Source organism: Falco peregrinus, chromosome 6 (genome assembly GCF_023634155.1).
Source record: "Falco peregrinus isolate bFalPer1 chromosome 6, bFalPer1.pri, whole genome shotgun sequence".
NCBI classification, from domain to species: Eukaryota; Metazoa; Chordata; class Aves; order Falconiformes; family Falconidae; genus Falco; species Falco peregrinus.
Genome location: NC_073726.1, coordinates 31,359,248 through 31,374,865, shown reverse-complemented (window position 1 = coordinate 31,374,865; position 15,618 = coordinate 31,359,248). Strand labels below are relative to the sequence as shown.

The window sequence follows — 15,618 nt, the reverse complement described above, 5'->3', positions numbered from 1 at the left end:
TATTCATAAACAAGAAGGTATTACATCACTACAAATCCCTTGAATGTGTTTCGAGCAGGTAAGAGCCCTAAATTTCTAACCCAGGTGTTTTTCTTCCCTATATTCTTCACAAGAGCAGAATTTTCATTATAAACAGTATCAAGCATCAAGACTTCTGACAAATTTGGCAAAGTTTACACTGCCAAAGTGAATGATTGTTTGATAGTATCCTATTCTGCTTTATTACATCCATCAAGGGGTTGATGAAGTTACTCAAATCTTTTAGCAAGGCTTCCAGAAAAGAAAAATGAGAAGAATTAGGGAGAATATTGTGGATACAGTCCTCCTGAAGTAACAGAGATTGCACAGGGAGAAATTCTGTTGCTAAGCGACAAGAAAGAGAAAAGCAAGAGGTACTATGTTTTTTAAAGTATGTTCATTAAGCAACATTTCTTAATTTACAGATAGCACCCAGCAACAACAAAACATGTCTCTGTTAAAGACTAGGTGAAACGTTTCATAAATATATTCAAACACTTATGTGAATTAAGTGTCTTCAAGGAAAGCTCAAAGCAACTTGGAAGATCTACAGCTGCATGGCTTGTTAACAGCTGGAGTGGTAGGTACTACATGGAAAAACAGCACTCGAGTACACAGCTGAAGCTATGCCATCCACCATACCATTTCCTTGCATAGAAACTAAAATCTAACAGCTGTTTCACCTTACCAGTACAGAACTCTGCTAATGGCTGCTGGATGATAGATGAGTCCCATGGTTTCAACTGCTCAACAGATTATTTTTTTTTTACTCAAATCAAAATTTGCCCAAGAACATGAACAAATGTCAAAAGATCCACCAAAAGGATTTAAATGACATGGCAAAAATGAAAAATGGCATATCACAAGCAGAATGCAGCCCTGCAGCTGTCTAAAGGCGTGACACTGAACAGACCATCAGCACTCCTAAAATAACACAAGATCAAGAAAACAATGTCCCAAAGAGCCCATATGGTGCCACTTTATAAACAGCAACATAATAAACAGATAATGCTTATTTCGGTGTCAGCTTACACCAACTTCCACAGCAGAGAATGTTTCTTTCCATCAGTGTAATCCCTAACATGGCACCTCTAGTTCAAACCAAACTCACTGTGCACATGCCCTTACAATTCAACCTAGAGCACCAGCAGCACTGTCAGGTAAAAGCAAGATGAGAATGGATCCCTGTGAGACTCATGGAGAATGGAGAATGATATTAGGTCTTAGATAATGAGCACCAAGGAGATCAAATAGTGCTTTTTTCCTTTCTCACACACGCTTTTTTTTTTCAATTAAATTTGGGCAAGTTATGGACCAAGTACTAGAAATGCCCAGAACATGTTAATTTTTTTCAAAAAGAAGCAAAAAGACCAAGGATAGTACAGGTGATACTTCAAACACGCAAAAGCAATAATACCAATTAGAAGTTAACAGCTGGAAGCCCACTATTTCTGCTCAACACTCTCATCCATCACACACCTTTCAATCCACAAGACTGCAAAGCACTTTTGTGTACTGTGTACATCATCTACCCACTTTGTTAATGCTACTTGTTACTCTCAAAAAAAAAAACCACAGCGTGCCGGGCACAAACACAGAAAATGAGCTCTTTTGGAACAAGAGCTGTGGAAAAGACAGTGCTGGAAATGCTAGAGGAAGAAAGGTTTTAAATTACTGTTTTTTAAAAAAAACCAAGTATCTTGTTCCTCTGAGTTCAATGCAAAGATTTCACAGCCTAAGCAACCTTTTAGAGGACAGGTCCCGATGATTGTGCTGCCGCCGCTTTGTAAGCAGACTGTATATTATTCTTAATATCACACAATGAAAACCCAAGAGGGAGGAAATACTCCTGTAGCCAAATGTGAGGACAGCATTTAAGAGGACTAAAGGCAGCAATCTTGCTGAGAACTCTGCCAGCACACTAAGACGAACACTCTTCCATTTTCAAAAGAGCAAACCAATTTTGAATACCCTCAAATAGTCGAGACATTGATTTACATCTCTTACAAACAACAGTAAAGTGAATAGTTCAATATCTAGTAGGAACACACTGGTATATAACTACTGTTAGATCTGGTCTTTTGATAAAACAGTAGGGACAACGTTTCCTGCACACTGTGCCTATTAAACAGGTATCCTGGGAAGCTTTGGGGGCCCATTTAACTGTAATATCTGAAAAGATCCCAACCCCAGGTAATTCAAGATGTTCTTCTTTTCCTCTGTCTTCCCAACTTCAAACATCCTCTTCTGCCATTTAATGTCATCAAGAGGTTATTTGACCACAAAGCCTTGCCCCAGGAATGAGCCCCTCCTGTCCTCTACTACTTCAAAAAAGGCATCAAAGTAGACAGGTGTTTATAAAGAGGTACACCTTTAAAATTGCAACCCCACATGCTATTCTCTCTGGGCAGAGAAGCTCCACAGGTAAAGGAAGATGTCCCTACAGATCAGCGCCAGTATATACTCAAACTGACAATATGTATAACTTTGCTATTCATTCGTATCAAGACAAAAGCACACCACTGCCAGAACTTAATCCTAGTATCAATTCTGGGAGAAGTAAAGGGCAGGGGGCAGCAGAACTGCCCCCTTGGATTTCCAGAAAGCTAACCTCAGCCTGTTGAGGAGCCTGGCTGGCAGAGTCCCTTGGGAGGCCGCCCTGAAGGGCCAAGGGGACCAGGAAGGCTGGACATTCTTCAAGAAGGCAATCTTAAAGGCACAGGGAGCAGGCTGTCCCCATGTGCTGGAATACAAGCTGGCGGGGGAAAAGACCGGCCTGGCTGAAGAGAGTCCAGTTCCTTTGGCTGGAACTCAGGGAAAAAAGAGAGTTTATGACCTTTGGGAGAAGGGGCAGGCTGCTCAGGAGGACTACTAAGGCTGTTGTGAGGTTACGCAGCGAGAAAATTAGAAGGGCCAAACCCCAAGTGGAACTTAATCTGGTTACTGCCATAAAAGACAATAAAAAAATATTTTATAAATACATTGGCAACAAAAGGAAGGCCAAGGAGAATCTCCATCCTTTATTGGATGCGGGGGCAAAACATAGTGACAAAGGATGAGGAAAAGGCTGAAGCACGTACTGCCTTCTTTCCTTCAGTCTTTTAACAGTAAGACCAGTTCTCCCAGTATCCAGCCCCCTGAGTTTGGAGGGAAAGGCTGTGGGTGCTGCTCCCTAGACCTTAGCGAAGCCTGTGAGACCGTTTCCCCCAGCGCTCTCCTGGAGAAGCCGGCTGCTCCTGGCGTGGACGTGCTGTTCCCCGGGTAAAAGCTGCTGGACGGCCGGGCCCAGCGCGTGGTGGGGACCGGAGTGACATCCCGCTGGCGGCCGGGCACAGGGGCTGTTCCCCAGGGACCAGGGCTGGGGCCAGCCCTGCCGGGTACCTGCACGGCGCTCGGGGCGAGGGGATGGAGCGGAAGGGAGCTCCGGAGATCATCAGGTCCAACACCCCTGGCCAAGCAGGACACCCACGTAGCCAATCACCCAGGACCATGACGGCTTCTGAGTATCTCCAAGGATGGAGATGCCACAGCCTCCCTGGGCAACCTGTGCCAGCACTCTGTCACCCTCATAGTAAAAAAAATACAACAAATGTTTCCTGATGTTCAGAGGGAACCTCTGTTTCCCTTTCTCTCACTGCTTTTGGCCCCAGCACTGGGCACCACTGAACAGAGCCTGGCTCAGTCCTCTGCACCCTCCCTTCAGGTATTTATACATTGTTATGATCCACCTTGAACCTTCTCTTCCCTAGACCGAGCAGTCCCAGCTCTCAGCATTTCCTCCTAGGACAGATGCTCCACACCCTTAATCATTTTCATGACCCTTTGCTAGACTCTCTCCAGTATGTCTGTATCTGTCCTGTACTAGTGAGCCTGGCACTACAGCCAGCACTCCAGATGTGGCCTCACCAGTGCCGAGTAGAAGGGAAGGACCACCCCTACCTGTTGGCAATACTTTAATGCAGCCCAAGATACCTTCAGACTTCTTTACAGCAAGGGCACTGTACTGGCTGCTTACATTCAACTTGCTGTCCACCAGGATCCCCAGGTCCTTTTGTGCCAAGCTGCTTTCCAGCTCAGTGATTCCCCACATTCCCTAGTGCCTGGGGTTCTTCCTCTCCAGAGCCAGAACTTTGCAATTTCTCTGGCTGAACTTCAGGAGGTTCCTGTCAGTCTATTTCTCCAGCCTATCCAAGTCCCTCTGGATGATAGCATGATCCTCTGGCATATCAGCCACTCCTCCCAGTTCCGTGTCATCTGCAAACTTGCTGAGGGTAAACTCTGCCCCATCATCCAGATCAATAATTTAGATATTGAACAGAACTGAACCCAGTAGAAACACCACGTGTACCCTAGGGTACACCACTAGTTAGCATCCCCCAACCAGACCATGCTGCTGACCACCGACCTCTGTGCCCAGCCATTCAGTCAGCTTTCGATCCATCCCACTGTCTGCTCACCCCGCCTGTATAACAACCATTTCTCTATTGGGATCTTATGAAAGACAGTGTCTAAGACATTACTGAAAGAGCAAGTAGACAATATTCACTGCTCTCCTCTTGTCTACCAGGCCAGTAATTTCCTTGCAGCAGTTTATCAAGTTGGTCAAGCATAATCCCCCTGGGTGAAGCTATGCTGACTACTCCTGATTATTTTTTTGTTCTAATGATCTTTGAAAATCGATTATGAAGTGGAATATTTAAATATGGTTTCTCAAAAGCCTACCAAGATAACCACCTAAAGGACTGATGATTTTGCTACATTATCTAATGAAATATCCAGTCATTTTCAGAAATTTTTCATCACTGAAGCAGCGCATCTGAAAACACACAACTTTTTTTTAAGCAGTAAAAAAAACTACCCTCAGTTTAAATCACTAGAAAGTTGAATCCGGTGTGTTGTCGATGCATCACCTCCGTAGTTACAAAGGCAGAAACTTCCCTGACAGCTCTCTGGTTTGACGATGCCCTATAAAAATGTCTGTTTCAATTGGTGATACCCTCGTTTGTACAGTTCTGCCATTTCACAAGAAACAAACCTGCTGCAAGAAGCACTTTAATAGCGCCAGTCTGATCCCCAGAAAAGTCAATGTTGATAACTCATTTAAACAAAGCAGCTAAGGAAAAGACTCTTGGGTCTTGTTTTTCATTCCAATGAACGGTCAAAATTTGCTGCTACTCATTACAGAAGATTTCATTAGCTGTGTGCTTTTATGGGCAACTAGTAAAATTTAATGTACTATTTTCTGTGATTTACATGCCTTCTGATTATATCCTTTTTGCCTTTAATCCTTCTAGAGAGAAGAATGGAAGTTCACAGTGCCTAAAGGCATAATTTAAGATTTGAAGAAAAGTCACATGCTAATTTCTGGTGCTGAATCCTCATTCTGACCCATGCATGGAGACACTGAGAAACAAATGTACAGTTAATTTAGAAATGGGTAAATGGGTCCTTTAAAGATTTTGGTCGTTTTCTGTTCTTCGTTACTACCAGGCCCAAAAGAAAATGGGTCTCAGAGATCAATAACCTCCAAGCCTCAAGGCAAATCTTCTCTTTCTAAAACTGTTGTTCACACAGTTCCATCTATGGTTTTAAGAATGTTAGTCTTTCAAAAAGAGGCATTTTAATTTGACAAGGCCACTCTTCCAAATAATTTTAAGACATTTCGTTCTGAAAAAAACTGTACAAAGCAACTCTAAGTCCCATTCAAAATCCTCCTAATATAAACAAGCATGAAAAACCAGTCTCCAAACTAAAAAAAAATAGTAAGTGCACAGTAATCAAGTATCTTATATTAGGACCACATACAGGAACAACTAATGAAATCATACAGGAAGAGAGATAGGCATTACTCTTCTGGCTTTCATCACACAGACCTAAAATCACCGTTTTCCCCCTCCTTCCCCAAACACACACAAAGATTCCATGTATCACTGCTCAGCACTGAGTCAGAACATGAACTATTAATAAGAAACAAGAGAAATCACGGTCCTACAAAAACCAGACACACAGAAAGCTACTTCATAGGCTTTCATGTTTATTGTGTAGTTACAAATCCTTCTTAAACTACAGGAGTAGACTTCTCTAACACAAGAAGCTCAGCGTGGCCCGGCAAGGTGCGCTCGCAGCCCAGCAAGCCAACCGAGCCCCGGGCTGCACCAAGAGCAGCGTGGCCAGCAGGGCCAGGGAGGGGATTTTGCCCCTCCGCTCCGCTCTGGTGAGACCCCCCTGCAGCACTGCCTCTGCTCTGGGGTCCTCAGCACAAGGAGGGCACGGGCCTGTTGGAGCGAGTCCAGAGGAGCCCACGGAGATGATCGGGGGCTGGAGCACCTCTGCTAGGAAGCCGGGCTGAGGGAGTTGGGGCTGTTCAACCTGGAAAAGAGAAGGCTCCGGGGAGACCTTAGAGCACCTGCCAATACCTAAAGGGATCTACAGGAAACCTGGAAAGGGACTTTTTGCAAGGGCCTGTAGCAATAGGACAAGGAGGAATGGTTTTAAGCTGGAAGAGGGCAGAATTAGAGTATATAATAGAAAGAAATTCTTTACCATGAGGTGGTGAGGCACTGGCACAGGCTGCCCAGAGCAGCTGTGGCTGCCCCATCCCTGGCAGTGCTCAAGGCAGGTTGGACAGGGCTTGGTGTAACCTGATGTAGTGGAAGGTGTCCCTGGTGGTCATTAAAGTTCTTTCCGACCCAAACTATTCCATGATTCTGGCCCCAAAAGTTTACCCTGCCATAAGAATAAATTCTGCTTTTTGTGCAGCACTGCAGTGATAGCAGGAGAGAATCAAGACTCACCACAGGATTCCCACACCTTCCAATCAAGTCCTTAGTTGGATCTGTGCAAATGCAAAACAGCTAAAACAGGAAAACTCTGGTTCAGTGAGGGGATCATTTAATTTTAGTATGAATGATAGAGAAATATCACCTAGCTGGTGTCAGATCCTCAGGTGACGTTAACAGAAAAAAAAATACCTTCTGCATATTTGTTGAGCACGTTTGAATTAGAAGCAACTGCGACAACAAACAAAATGCCACAATGGCATTTTTAGAGCCACCTTTATCATTGGACCTTAAAGCTCAAGCTCCTGCAGACACTTTGCAGGGCCAAGTTCACAGATCTCCGTATGTTCTCACCCACACAGAAGTACTTGCATTCTTCAAGAAACAGAGCCAGGAGCAGTAACTAGTCTTGACCTCTAGAAGCCACCATACAGTTTGGATCTAGAAGCTACATTTTTTCCCCTTAGAGCTGAGAAGTATGGGTCACTGAAATATATTATCCATGCAGAATAAAATTTATATATACCATCAATAACATGTTAACTGTCACCACCTCAGCTCATCTTCTGCCTGATTTCTGAGAAGCATTCTCTGAAATTTTTCAGGAAAGGGCACTCTCTTGGGTTTGCTGTGTACTGGGTGAGCATGTGTTTTATAGTCCGAGGAAGAACCTGGCAATGCAGGAACCTTCGTAAATACTCTTCAGAGTACAGAAGGTTCAAGCAGAGAAATATCATTTACAAGTGAGTTTATTTCTCTGAACTGGCATGAAAGGAAAATGTTACTGGTGAACTGCCATATCTATAATCCTCAGGTGAACATTACTGAAGGTTTTGTTTATTATAAGTGCAGCAGGAACAGCTTTAATTTCCTTATAAAGATTCTACAACACAAGCTAACATCTCCTTTGGGAAGTGAATACAGAAAGGACTCAAAATTTTGGCATCTTTGCTGAGATGGGTTGAATGAGTCAGTACTTTATAATGACATGCATTAATATGCACAGTCAATTTGTTACATCAATAAAAAGCCAAAAAACTTAATGACTAAAGACAGAAACAGCTTTTGCTATGCATACACATAAGTTTTAAATTCTCTGGTAGTTCCACAGTCCTGGAAAAGGCTACTTTTAAATAAAATTATGAGGAAAAAATATACATAAGTACATTGTGCACTTGTAACCATATGCCTACTTTATGCTGATCAAATATTTTCTATTATCATCTACAAGTTCCCCAGTCTGAGGGACACTTGCCCAGCATGTCACTGAGTGATACAGAATGTAACAAGGAGCCAGGGAAGATATTTTTCTGGTGCACTGGGCACCAAGAGCAACAACAGATGTGCAGAAATAAGAATTTTTAAAGCAGATTCTCAACTGTCCTATACCGATTTACGAGCTGAGGATGAAGCCATCAGAGCCTTTCTTTTTAGGCATTTGGAGTGAAAACAGTGACACCGGTTTATGTTCACAAATAGCCTAGTTCTTAGAAGCCACTGCTGTGGTTCTTACCTGTTGCTTGTACCCTAAAACCTTCATTTAAATACATCCTGAAATAACTTCTTATTGAGGGCATGTTAGGACAAGTAATTTTAAACACCATCATTAGAAGATTTTCAGAACTCTCAAATGAGCTCAGAAAACACTTATTTCTCAACGCTTTAGGAATGTTAGTACCCCAACTTGTTCTGCTATCACAAGTGATTAATAACACACCTTTTTCCTATTCTTACACACGTAAAGATTGCCTGGTATACTGTGGGGGGAACCACTATAAAGAAAAAGGAATAACCTAATAAACTTTCTTATTTGAAAGCACAGCCTCACTACTTCTATAAAAAAATGTCTAAATGGCTCAGGTAAACAAATCCCAAGCCTGCTATTCTAACTGGAGCTAATAACAAAACAGGGGTCCCATGTCCTATTCCAAGTAAAAGATGGTGGCAAAGAGTCTTGGCCTAATCTCTGCCAAAAAATGGCATGAGATTAAGTATGATACACTTCACTCCTTCCTTACAGAAGGAACATCCCTCACATATTGGTTTAAATTTCTATATTAACGCACATCTGTCATGGTTTAACCCCAGCCACCAATTAAGTATCACACAGCCACTCCCTCTCTCCCCAACCCCCCGTGGGATGGGAAGGAGAGTCAGAAAAAGGTAAAACCTGTGGGTTGAGATTGGAACAGTTTAATAATTGAAATAAAATATAATACTAACAATAATACTAGTAACAAAAAGGGAGATAAAAAGAGAATGGCAAATCAATCAAGAAAAAAACCAAAAACCAAGTACAAAAACAATACAATTGCTCACCACCCACTGCCTGATGCCCAGCATCTGCACCCCTGAGCAGCAATTAGCCCCCACTGGCCAACTGTCCACCAGTTTATATACTGAGCATGACACCCCACGGTACGGGATATCCCTTTGGTTAGTTTGGGTCAGCTGTCCCGGCTGTGTCCCCTCCCAGTTTCTTGTGCCCCTCCAGCCTTCTCATTGGCAGGGCCTGAGAAGCTGAAAAGTCCTTGACTTAGTGTAAGCACTACTTTGTAATATCTAAGAACATGAGTGTATCATTGTCATTATTCTCACACTGAATCCAGAATGCAACACTGTACCAGCTACTAGGAGGAAAATTAAATCTATCCCAGTTGAAACCAGGACAGTATCGTTCCTGCTTTGTAGAAGGTATCTTGGGAAAGTTTACAAACAGCCCTGTCAGATGGATAACCCAGGCTTACTTTCAATTCATTCTGGAGAAGTTTTATCACAATTTTAAATTTAGATTTGGTTCCAACTGCAGCAAGATAAGGTTATTTTTGGTTCTGCTCTTCAGAAGACTTCTGTAACCAATAACTATCAGTCAATGTACAGGATGACACTGTTTATTCTTATATAACCTTGTTATCAGACAAAGCCAAAATCACAATGGGCAAAGACCATCACGGACAATCACAGTCAGTGTAGTGCAAGAACTACACAGTGATAATCAATACACAGGTATCGATATTGGGCCCAGTGCTCTTTAGTATCTTCATAAGTGATCTGGATGATGGGATCTGGAGTACCTTCATGAAGTTTACTGATGATACCAAACTGAGTGGGGAAGTGGACACTCTGGAAGGAAGAGCCACCCTGCAGGAAGCCCTGGATAGGCTGGAAGAGTGGCCTTAACAAGAACCTTATCGAGTTCAACAAGAAAGGACGTGACGTCTTGCAACTGGGAGAACATAATCCAGGAGTGCAGGACAGGCTGGGATCTACCCAGCTGGGGAGCAGCCCTGTGGGGAGGGACCTGGGGGTGCTCTGGACAACGAGCTCAGTACGAGCGAACAGTGTGCTGCTGCGGCAAAGCAAGCCAACAGGAGGCTGGATTGCATCAGCAACAAGGGCATCACCACCAGAGGTGAAGAAGTCGTTATCCCACTCTACTCAGCGCTGGTCGTGCCAAACCTGGAATACTGGTTTTGGGCCCCGCTATACAAAAAGGATGGGGACAGGCTGGAGAGGGTCCACAGGACGGCCACAAAGACGAGCAAAGGACTGGGAAGCCTGCCCTACGAGGAAAGGCTGAGAGAACTGGGCTCGTTCAGCCTTGAGAAAAGGCGGCTTAGGGGAGACCTTATCACCGTGTGCCAGTATTTAAGGGGTGGCTGCCAAGAAGATGGAGACGCTCTTTTTACAAGGAGTCACGTGGAAAAGACAAGGGGTAACGGGTACAAGTTACTGCTGGGGAGATTCCGATGGGACACAGAGGAAAATTTTTCACAAGAGAACAATCAGCCACTGGAATAATCTCCCCAGGGAAGTGGCGGATTCCCCAATATTGGACACATCTAAGATATGGCTGGACAGGGTGCTGGGCCATCTTGTCTAGACCGCACTTCTTCCAAGAAAGGTTCGACCAGATGATCCTTGAGGTCCCTTCCAGCCTGGTCTTCTAGGATTCTATGCAAATCAGTGCATAAACTTGGAACTGGACTCTGCTGAAGAAGGGCAGTACATAAATGGGAACACTAGGGTCAGTGCACATGAACTGACTCTGAACCCTGGAATCTGAAAAAGCAGTACCCTTGGGACTTTCCTTTAGAGATAGAGTTGCAGGAGTGCAGCATTAACACTAAAAATGTATTCATCTTTACAAAGATCAGGTTTACACTGGCTACAGCTAGGAAAAAAACTTCTTGTCCAGCTTTGGATAGTAACAAACCTCTTGCCAAACTCAGCAGATGTGACAATGATTGGCTAGGATCTGTAAGCCTTTAAAGGTAACAAGTATCAACAAAATGCTTTTCAGAGCATATTTAAGGTTCATGTTACACTAGCAATAAAACAAAACAATAAAGACATTAAAAGGTACTGAAAGAAGGATAGGATTTCCATTCTTCAACAGGTGCATCTCCTGCCGTCTATTCCCCATCATAAGGGGTGACAAGAGATCCCTAACAGCTCCATGAATAGACTTTTTCTTACTATATAGAGGACTAATGCTCTAGGTGGAAAATAATGGCAGATACTATACAACTCACTCACTGAAAAGGAAGTAGGTTAACATTTACAGTGTTGAGACCAGGATTCAGTTTTTTGTCCTTTATTCCCTCAGCTCCCCAAAACCCTGTGACCTTTAGCAAAAAACAAAACTTAACTTCACACTGATCATAGTGACAGAACAGGAATTCTTAAGTTTTTTTCACCATAATTCTCACACAGTTCTTCTCTTCTAGGTTTCCATGACCAAGCTGCAGTTTCCAGCTCTGAAAGTTTACATTGGCATATCACAGGTGACTCCTCACAAACCTCCACTACACAGAAATACACTCTCAGACTCCGAGACACAAACTAACCCTGCAGGAGCAGAGCTAAACAACAAAAATCACAAGAGCACAAGATAAGAATAATCAAACTAATGAGTCTAGGAGACAAGCATGACAAGAAAACACAGAAACAAGCAGACAAAAAAAGGAGAAAAGAATTGATAAAGATGAGAAGGAAAGAGTCTCAGTCAGTTTTTAAAGGAGGGAGAAGGGAAGAGATGTAGGTCATTTCTGTATTATTTTATTAATTTGTTAAACAAGGACAACCCCGTTTATTAATTTACTGAAACAATACAAGGATTAACTCCCCATCTGTGCAGCACTTTCAAAGCCTCATACAAAAGCACCAATGAAACTGAGTGTTTTACTCAGGGTTTTTCATAGTAACAGCTACACAAAGTTCACCTCCAGATTATTCCTGTGTATAGACATACCTTTAGTTGAACTTACAAAATGCCCACAAGGAAAAGTTTTGGCCTTTGGGCTCCAACACAGAAAAAAACCCCAAACTTCTGCAATATCTACACATACCTACCTGCCTGCCTACATTAAATAATGTAGATGAGAACTCTGCACAAATTGAACTCCCTACAAATCTCCTCAGAATATCAAGAACACTATCAAGATCTGAACAGCACAGAAAACCAAGTGTATTTAATTGAAACTGATAGGGTAGGGGAATAGAGGGGAAGGATCATTAGCCAAAACAAAAATGCAGATTTGGTCAAGTTCTGCCCCTGGACATACCACCCACTCAGTTCATGACACTCCATTTCGTAACTTTTTGTCTCGGGACCTCCCATCAGCAGCCAACCACAAAGAGGGGATGATAAGTTTACTGCCACTCCTGTAAAATCAGTGGAAGATCTACAAATTAATTCTGTGAGGAATGCATGTGACAAATACTCACTGCTGGAGCTTCCAGGAGTACTGAACTGGGAAGTTTCAAGAAACTTTCGAGGTGTAGATAGGTTAGTAACATCCATAAGAGGTACAGGAGAGGCATCTTTCACAAGTGAACTATGTGAGGGGAAATAAAGCAAACAGTTTATTATTTACATTCTTAGTTCACAACAAATAATCCATTTATTTCTTAAATCCATAAGCCTAAGTAATAGATATATCAGAACTGTGTGTTATGTATAAGAGGTTTAAAAAACCTAACTTAAGGCACAAGTCCACAGATGAATATGACTGGGTGTCTATGTATACACATTTGAGCAAAAATAGGAAAAAGCCAATGATGAGAGAACAGTGTCATATTAAAGACAATATCTGGTATCCCAAGGCCTCTCTGAATTTAATAGAATTCTAGACTTGTCTGATTGGCCACAGCAACATGATCAGGACACAGGCACATTGGAGCTTGCCATAGCCCATGATTATTTCCCAACAGACACATTCACCTCCAGCACAATTAATTGCTGCTAGCATAATGATAAATTAAGATGGAATTGTTAAGATCTTCCTGGAAAATTATATATTGAGAAGAGATGCTCCCATTTCCATGGCTTCTGCCAGCTACTTAAACCTTCCAGCCTCTTCCCAATAGAAACCTCCACCCTTTTTCCTCCCCTTCAAATTTCTGTTCTGTGCACACCTAGGTGCATCACTCTCCAAATAAACTTTCTTATTCCAAAAGAAAAGACTTTCTACTTGGTCCTTTTTTGTAATAAATTCACATACTATTATTTGCCAAAAGTGCAGCAATGCCACCCCAGCTGCATAATGAAAGGCATGAAGCTGGATGTGGCAGGGGAACTCAAGCAAGAAATCATTTTTAAGCGAAAGAAGTGGAGAGGGGTTCTCTAATGGACTTCAGTATGTTGCCTTACAGGTCAAAATGCTTATAGAAACCTGCAAAGACAAGGGCTAAGCTCACTCTCCTGCATAAGAACTCCCTATATACTAACTATATATATACACACTTACAATACCATAATTACAGGGATTAGCTGTAAGCATTCTAGCTTGGTAATGTTACATAGAACACACTTAAAACCAATACAAGAAATAAACATTATTGCATCCTGGTCAACAGCCAGTCTAGGGCAGCACACTAAAACAAAGCAACAAGACCGTCCTTGATGCAAGAGTTCATGTTGTCAAATACCAATGATGTGTAATAGGCAATGTGAAAAAAAAAATTACAGAAAATAAGAAAAAGATAAGGGTCACTGGAGCAGCTGTACAAAACTGCAGTTAATTAGAAGTCGCATAGTCTAGGTACACCAGAGCTTTGTGTCTGTTTTTAATTAACAAGATGAGTAAGGAAGAGACCGATGACTTGCTAGCAACCCTTCTTCCTAGAAATTTCAATTTCAATCAATCCTTTACTTCAGAAATTAATTTAACATAACTTACTGTCTCTCCTTTATTTTTGGCAAGAATTTTTTATTCCTTAAAATGCTAATTTATCTTTTCTCTGCATCTTTATCTATCATACACTGGCTCCCCTTTTGCTCCCAGCCCCTGTTTGTTACCTCTCCTATTCTACAAAGCTATCCTCCAATACTGTGTGTCTCTCTTCAGCCACTATCTATCTTCTTTTCCTCCCAACAACCTCATTGCCCTCAAACTCTGAATTCACAAAATTAGAAAAAATAGCCAGGCACCTAATACTCAAGCTGAATTTCCACTGATCAGAGGTACCAACTAAATAAAAAGTTTCAACATCTTTAAAACACCTTGGAAACACAACACAGCCAAGACATTGCTCAGGCACTTCAATATTGCAGCCTCTGGCTGGTAACCTTATGGTTAGCTGGGAGTCTTTTAAACCTTGGATGTTTGCTAGAAAAGATAAGTGATTTTTCCCCTATGTTCTTCCCTCTGCCTGACCTAAGCCTCATAATCATGACATTTGTAGGAAAGCTATATGCATCAGAGAAGGAAAAGAATGCCAAAAGGATTTAACCTCATCATAATTCTGTGGGAAGCAGCAAAAAAACAACAGAATCACTAAGAACAACAACAGACTTGTTCATAGGCTTGAAGATGCATCAACATGTTTGGATTTGTCTACTCTCCACAGCCATTAAAAATTTGCTTGCCAAAAATGAAAGGTTGAGGTGTTAAGTCGATAGCATTCTACTTAAGTATCTACTTAGAAAGTTTCTACTTTCATATCCACTAGAAACATAAGTTTCTACTTACGAAAGGGAGAATGTTGTCCTCTTCCCCCCAAGACCTGCTGCCCCCAGTCAGCATCACACCAAACCCACCTTATTCTCCCTTTCTCCTTGTTGCGTTGTCCTACTCGATTAGTTGATTTGATGTAAAGATGACGGTGTAATTCATCTATCAGGACTAAGTGCATGTTCATCTTCTTACTGTGGAGCTCCAGTCTCAGATCACTCAATCCCTCTACCTGAAGAAGGGCACCCTCCAAGGAGTCCACTGCTGACACCTGGGAGAAGAACACATGACAACTTTAAAAGGTCAACTCATTAACCTCTCAGGACTTTTCTCTTGGATTAGGGGAGTGTCTGAATACCATGATGATTCTATCCATAAACATCTTTAAAGTAGAAAATGTTTAAGTAGGGGGGTTTTATTTCTATCCCTAGAAGAAAAATCAATATATAAAAAAGGTCCACTATCCAAACAACTCAGATTTAATGAGCAGTCTTCAAATGTTTTGAGCGTATGTGTAAAAGAAGCTGGTTAAAACACAGCTCATTAAATCAAATATATATTTTTATCACAGAATAAGAGGATTACCAAGTCGAACAGTGTTAGAAAAATATACTGACAGTGATGTTTGATTGTCTTTATTCTTCTCATTACAGAAGCACTAATAAAACATTCTTCTCTGTAAACAGGGAGAAAATGGCTTAAGTTTTATTTCCCTAAAGAGATGTCATGACACAGCAGAAAAAGCTTAGGAGGTCTCATCTTCTAGCCTACATAGCTGCTATGTCACATAACTATACAATTTAAATAAACATAGCCATCAGATTCATGAAAGCTATTGCTAGTTCAAAGGTACTTTTGAAGTA

General features: G+C 41.9%; 1 protein-coding gene across 3 annotated transcripts in view; it reads right to left on the bottom strand.

The window, feature by feature from the left end:
• The window catches only part of EXOC4 (exocyst complex component 4), a 408,445-nt gene that overhangs the window by 348,445 nt on the left and 44,382 nt on the right, over window positions 1-15,618 (bottom strand). For all 3 annotated transcript variants that reach the window (XM_055807287.1, XM_055807286.1, XM_027785678.2), the window contains exons 4-5: window positions 14,842-15,026; window positions 12,528-12,637 (exon numbers count right to left, since the gene is read on the bottom strand). In XM_055807287.1, the coding sequence (XP_055663262.1) occupies window positions 12,528-12,637; window positions 14,842-15,026 (295 nt within the window). The remainder of the gene's footprint in view (window positions 1-12,527; window positions 12,638-14,841; window positions 15,027-15,618) is intronic.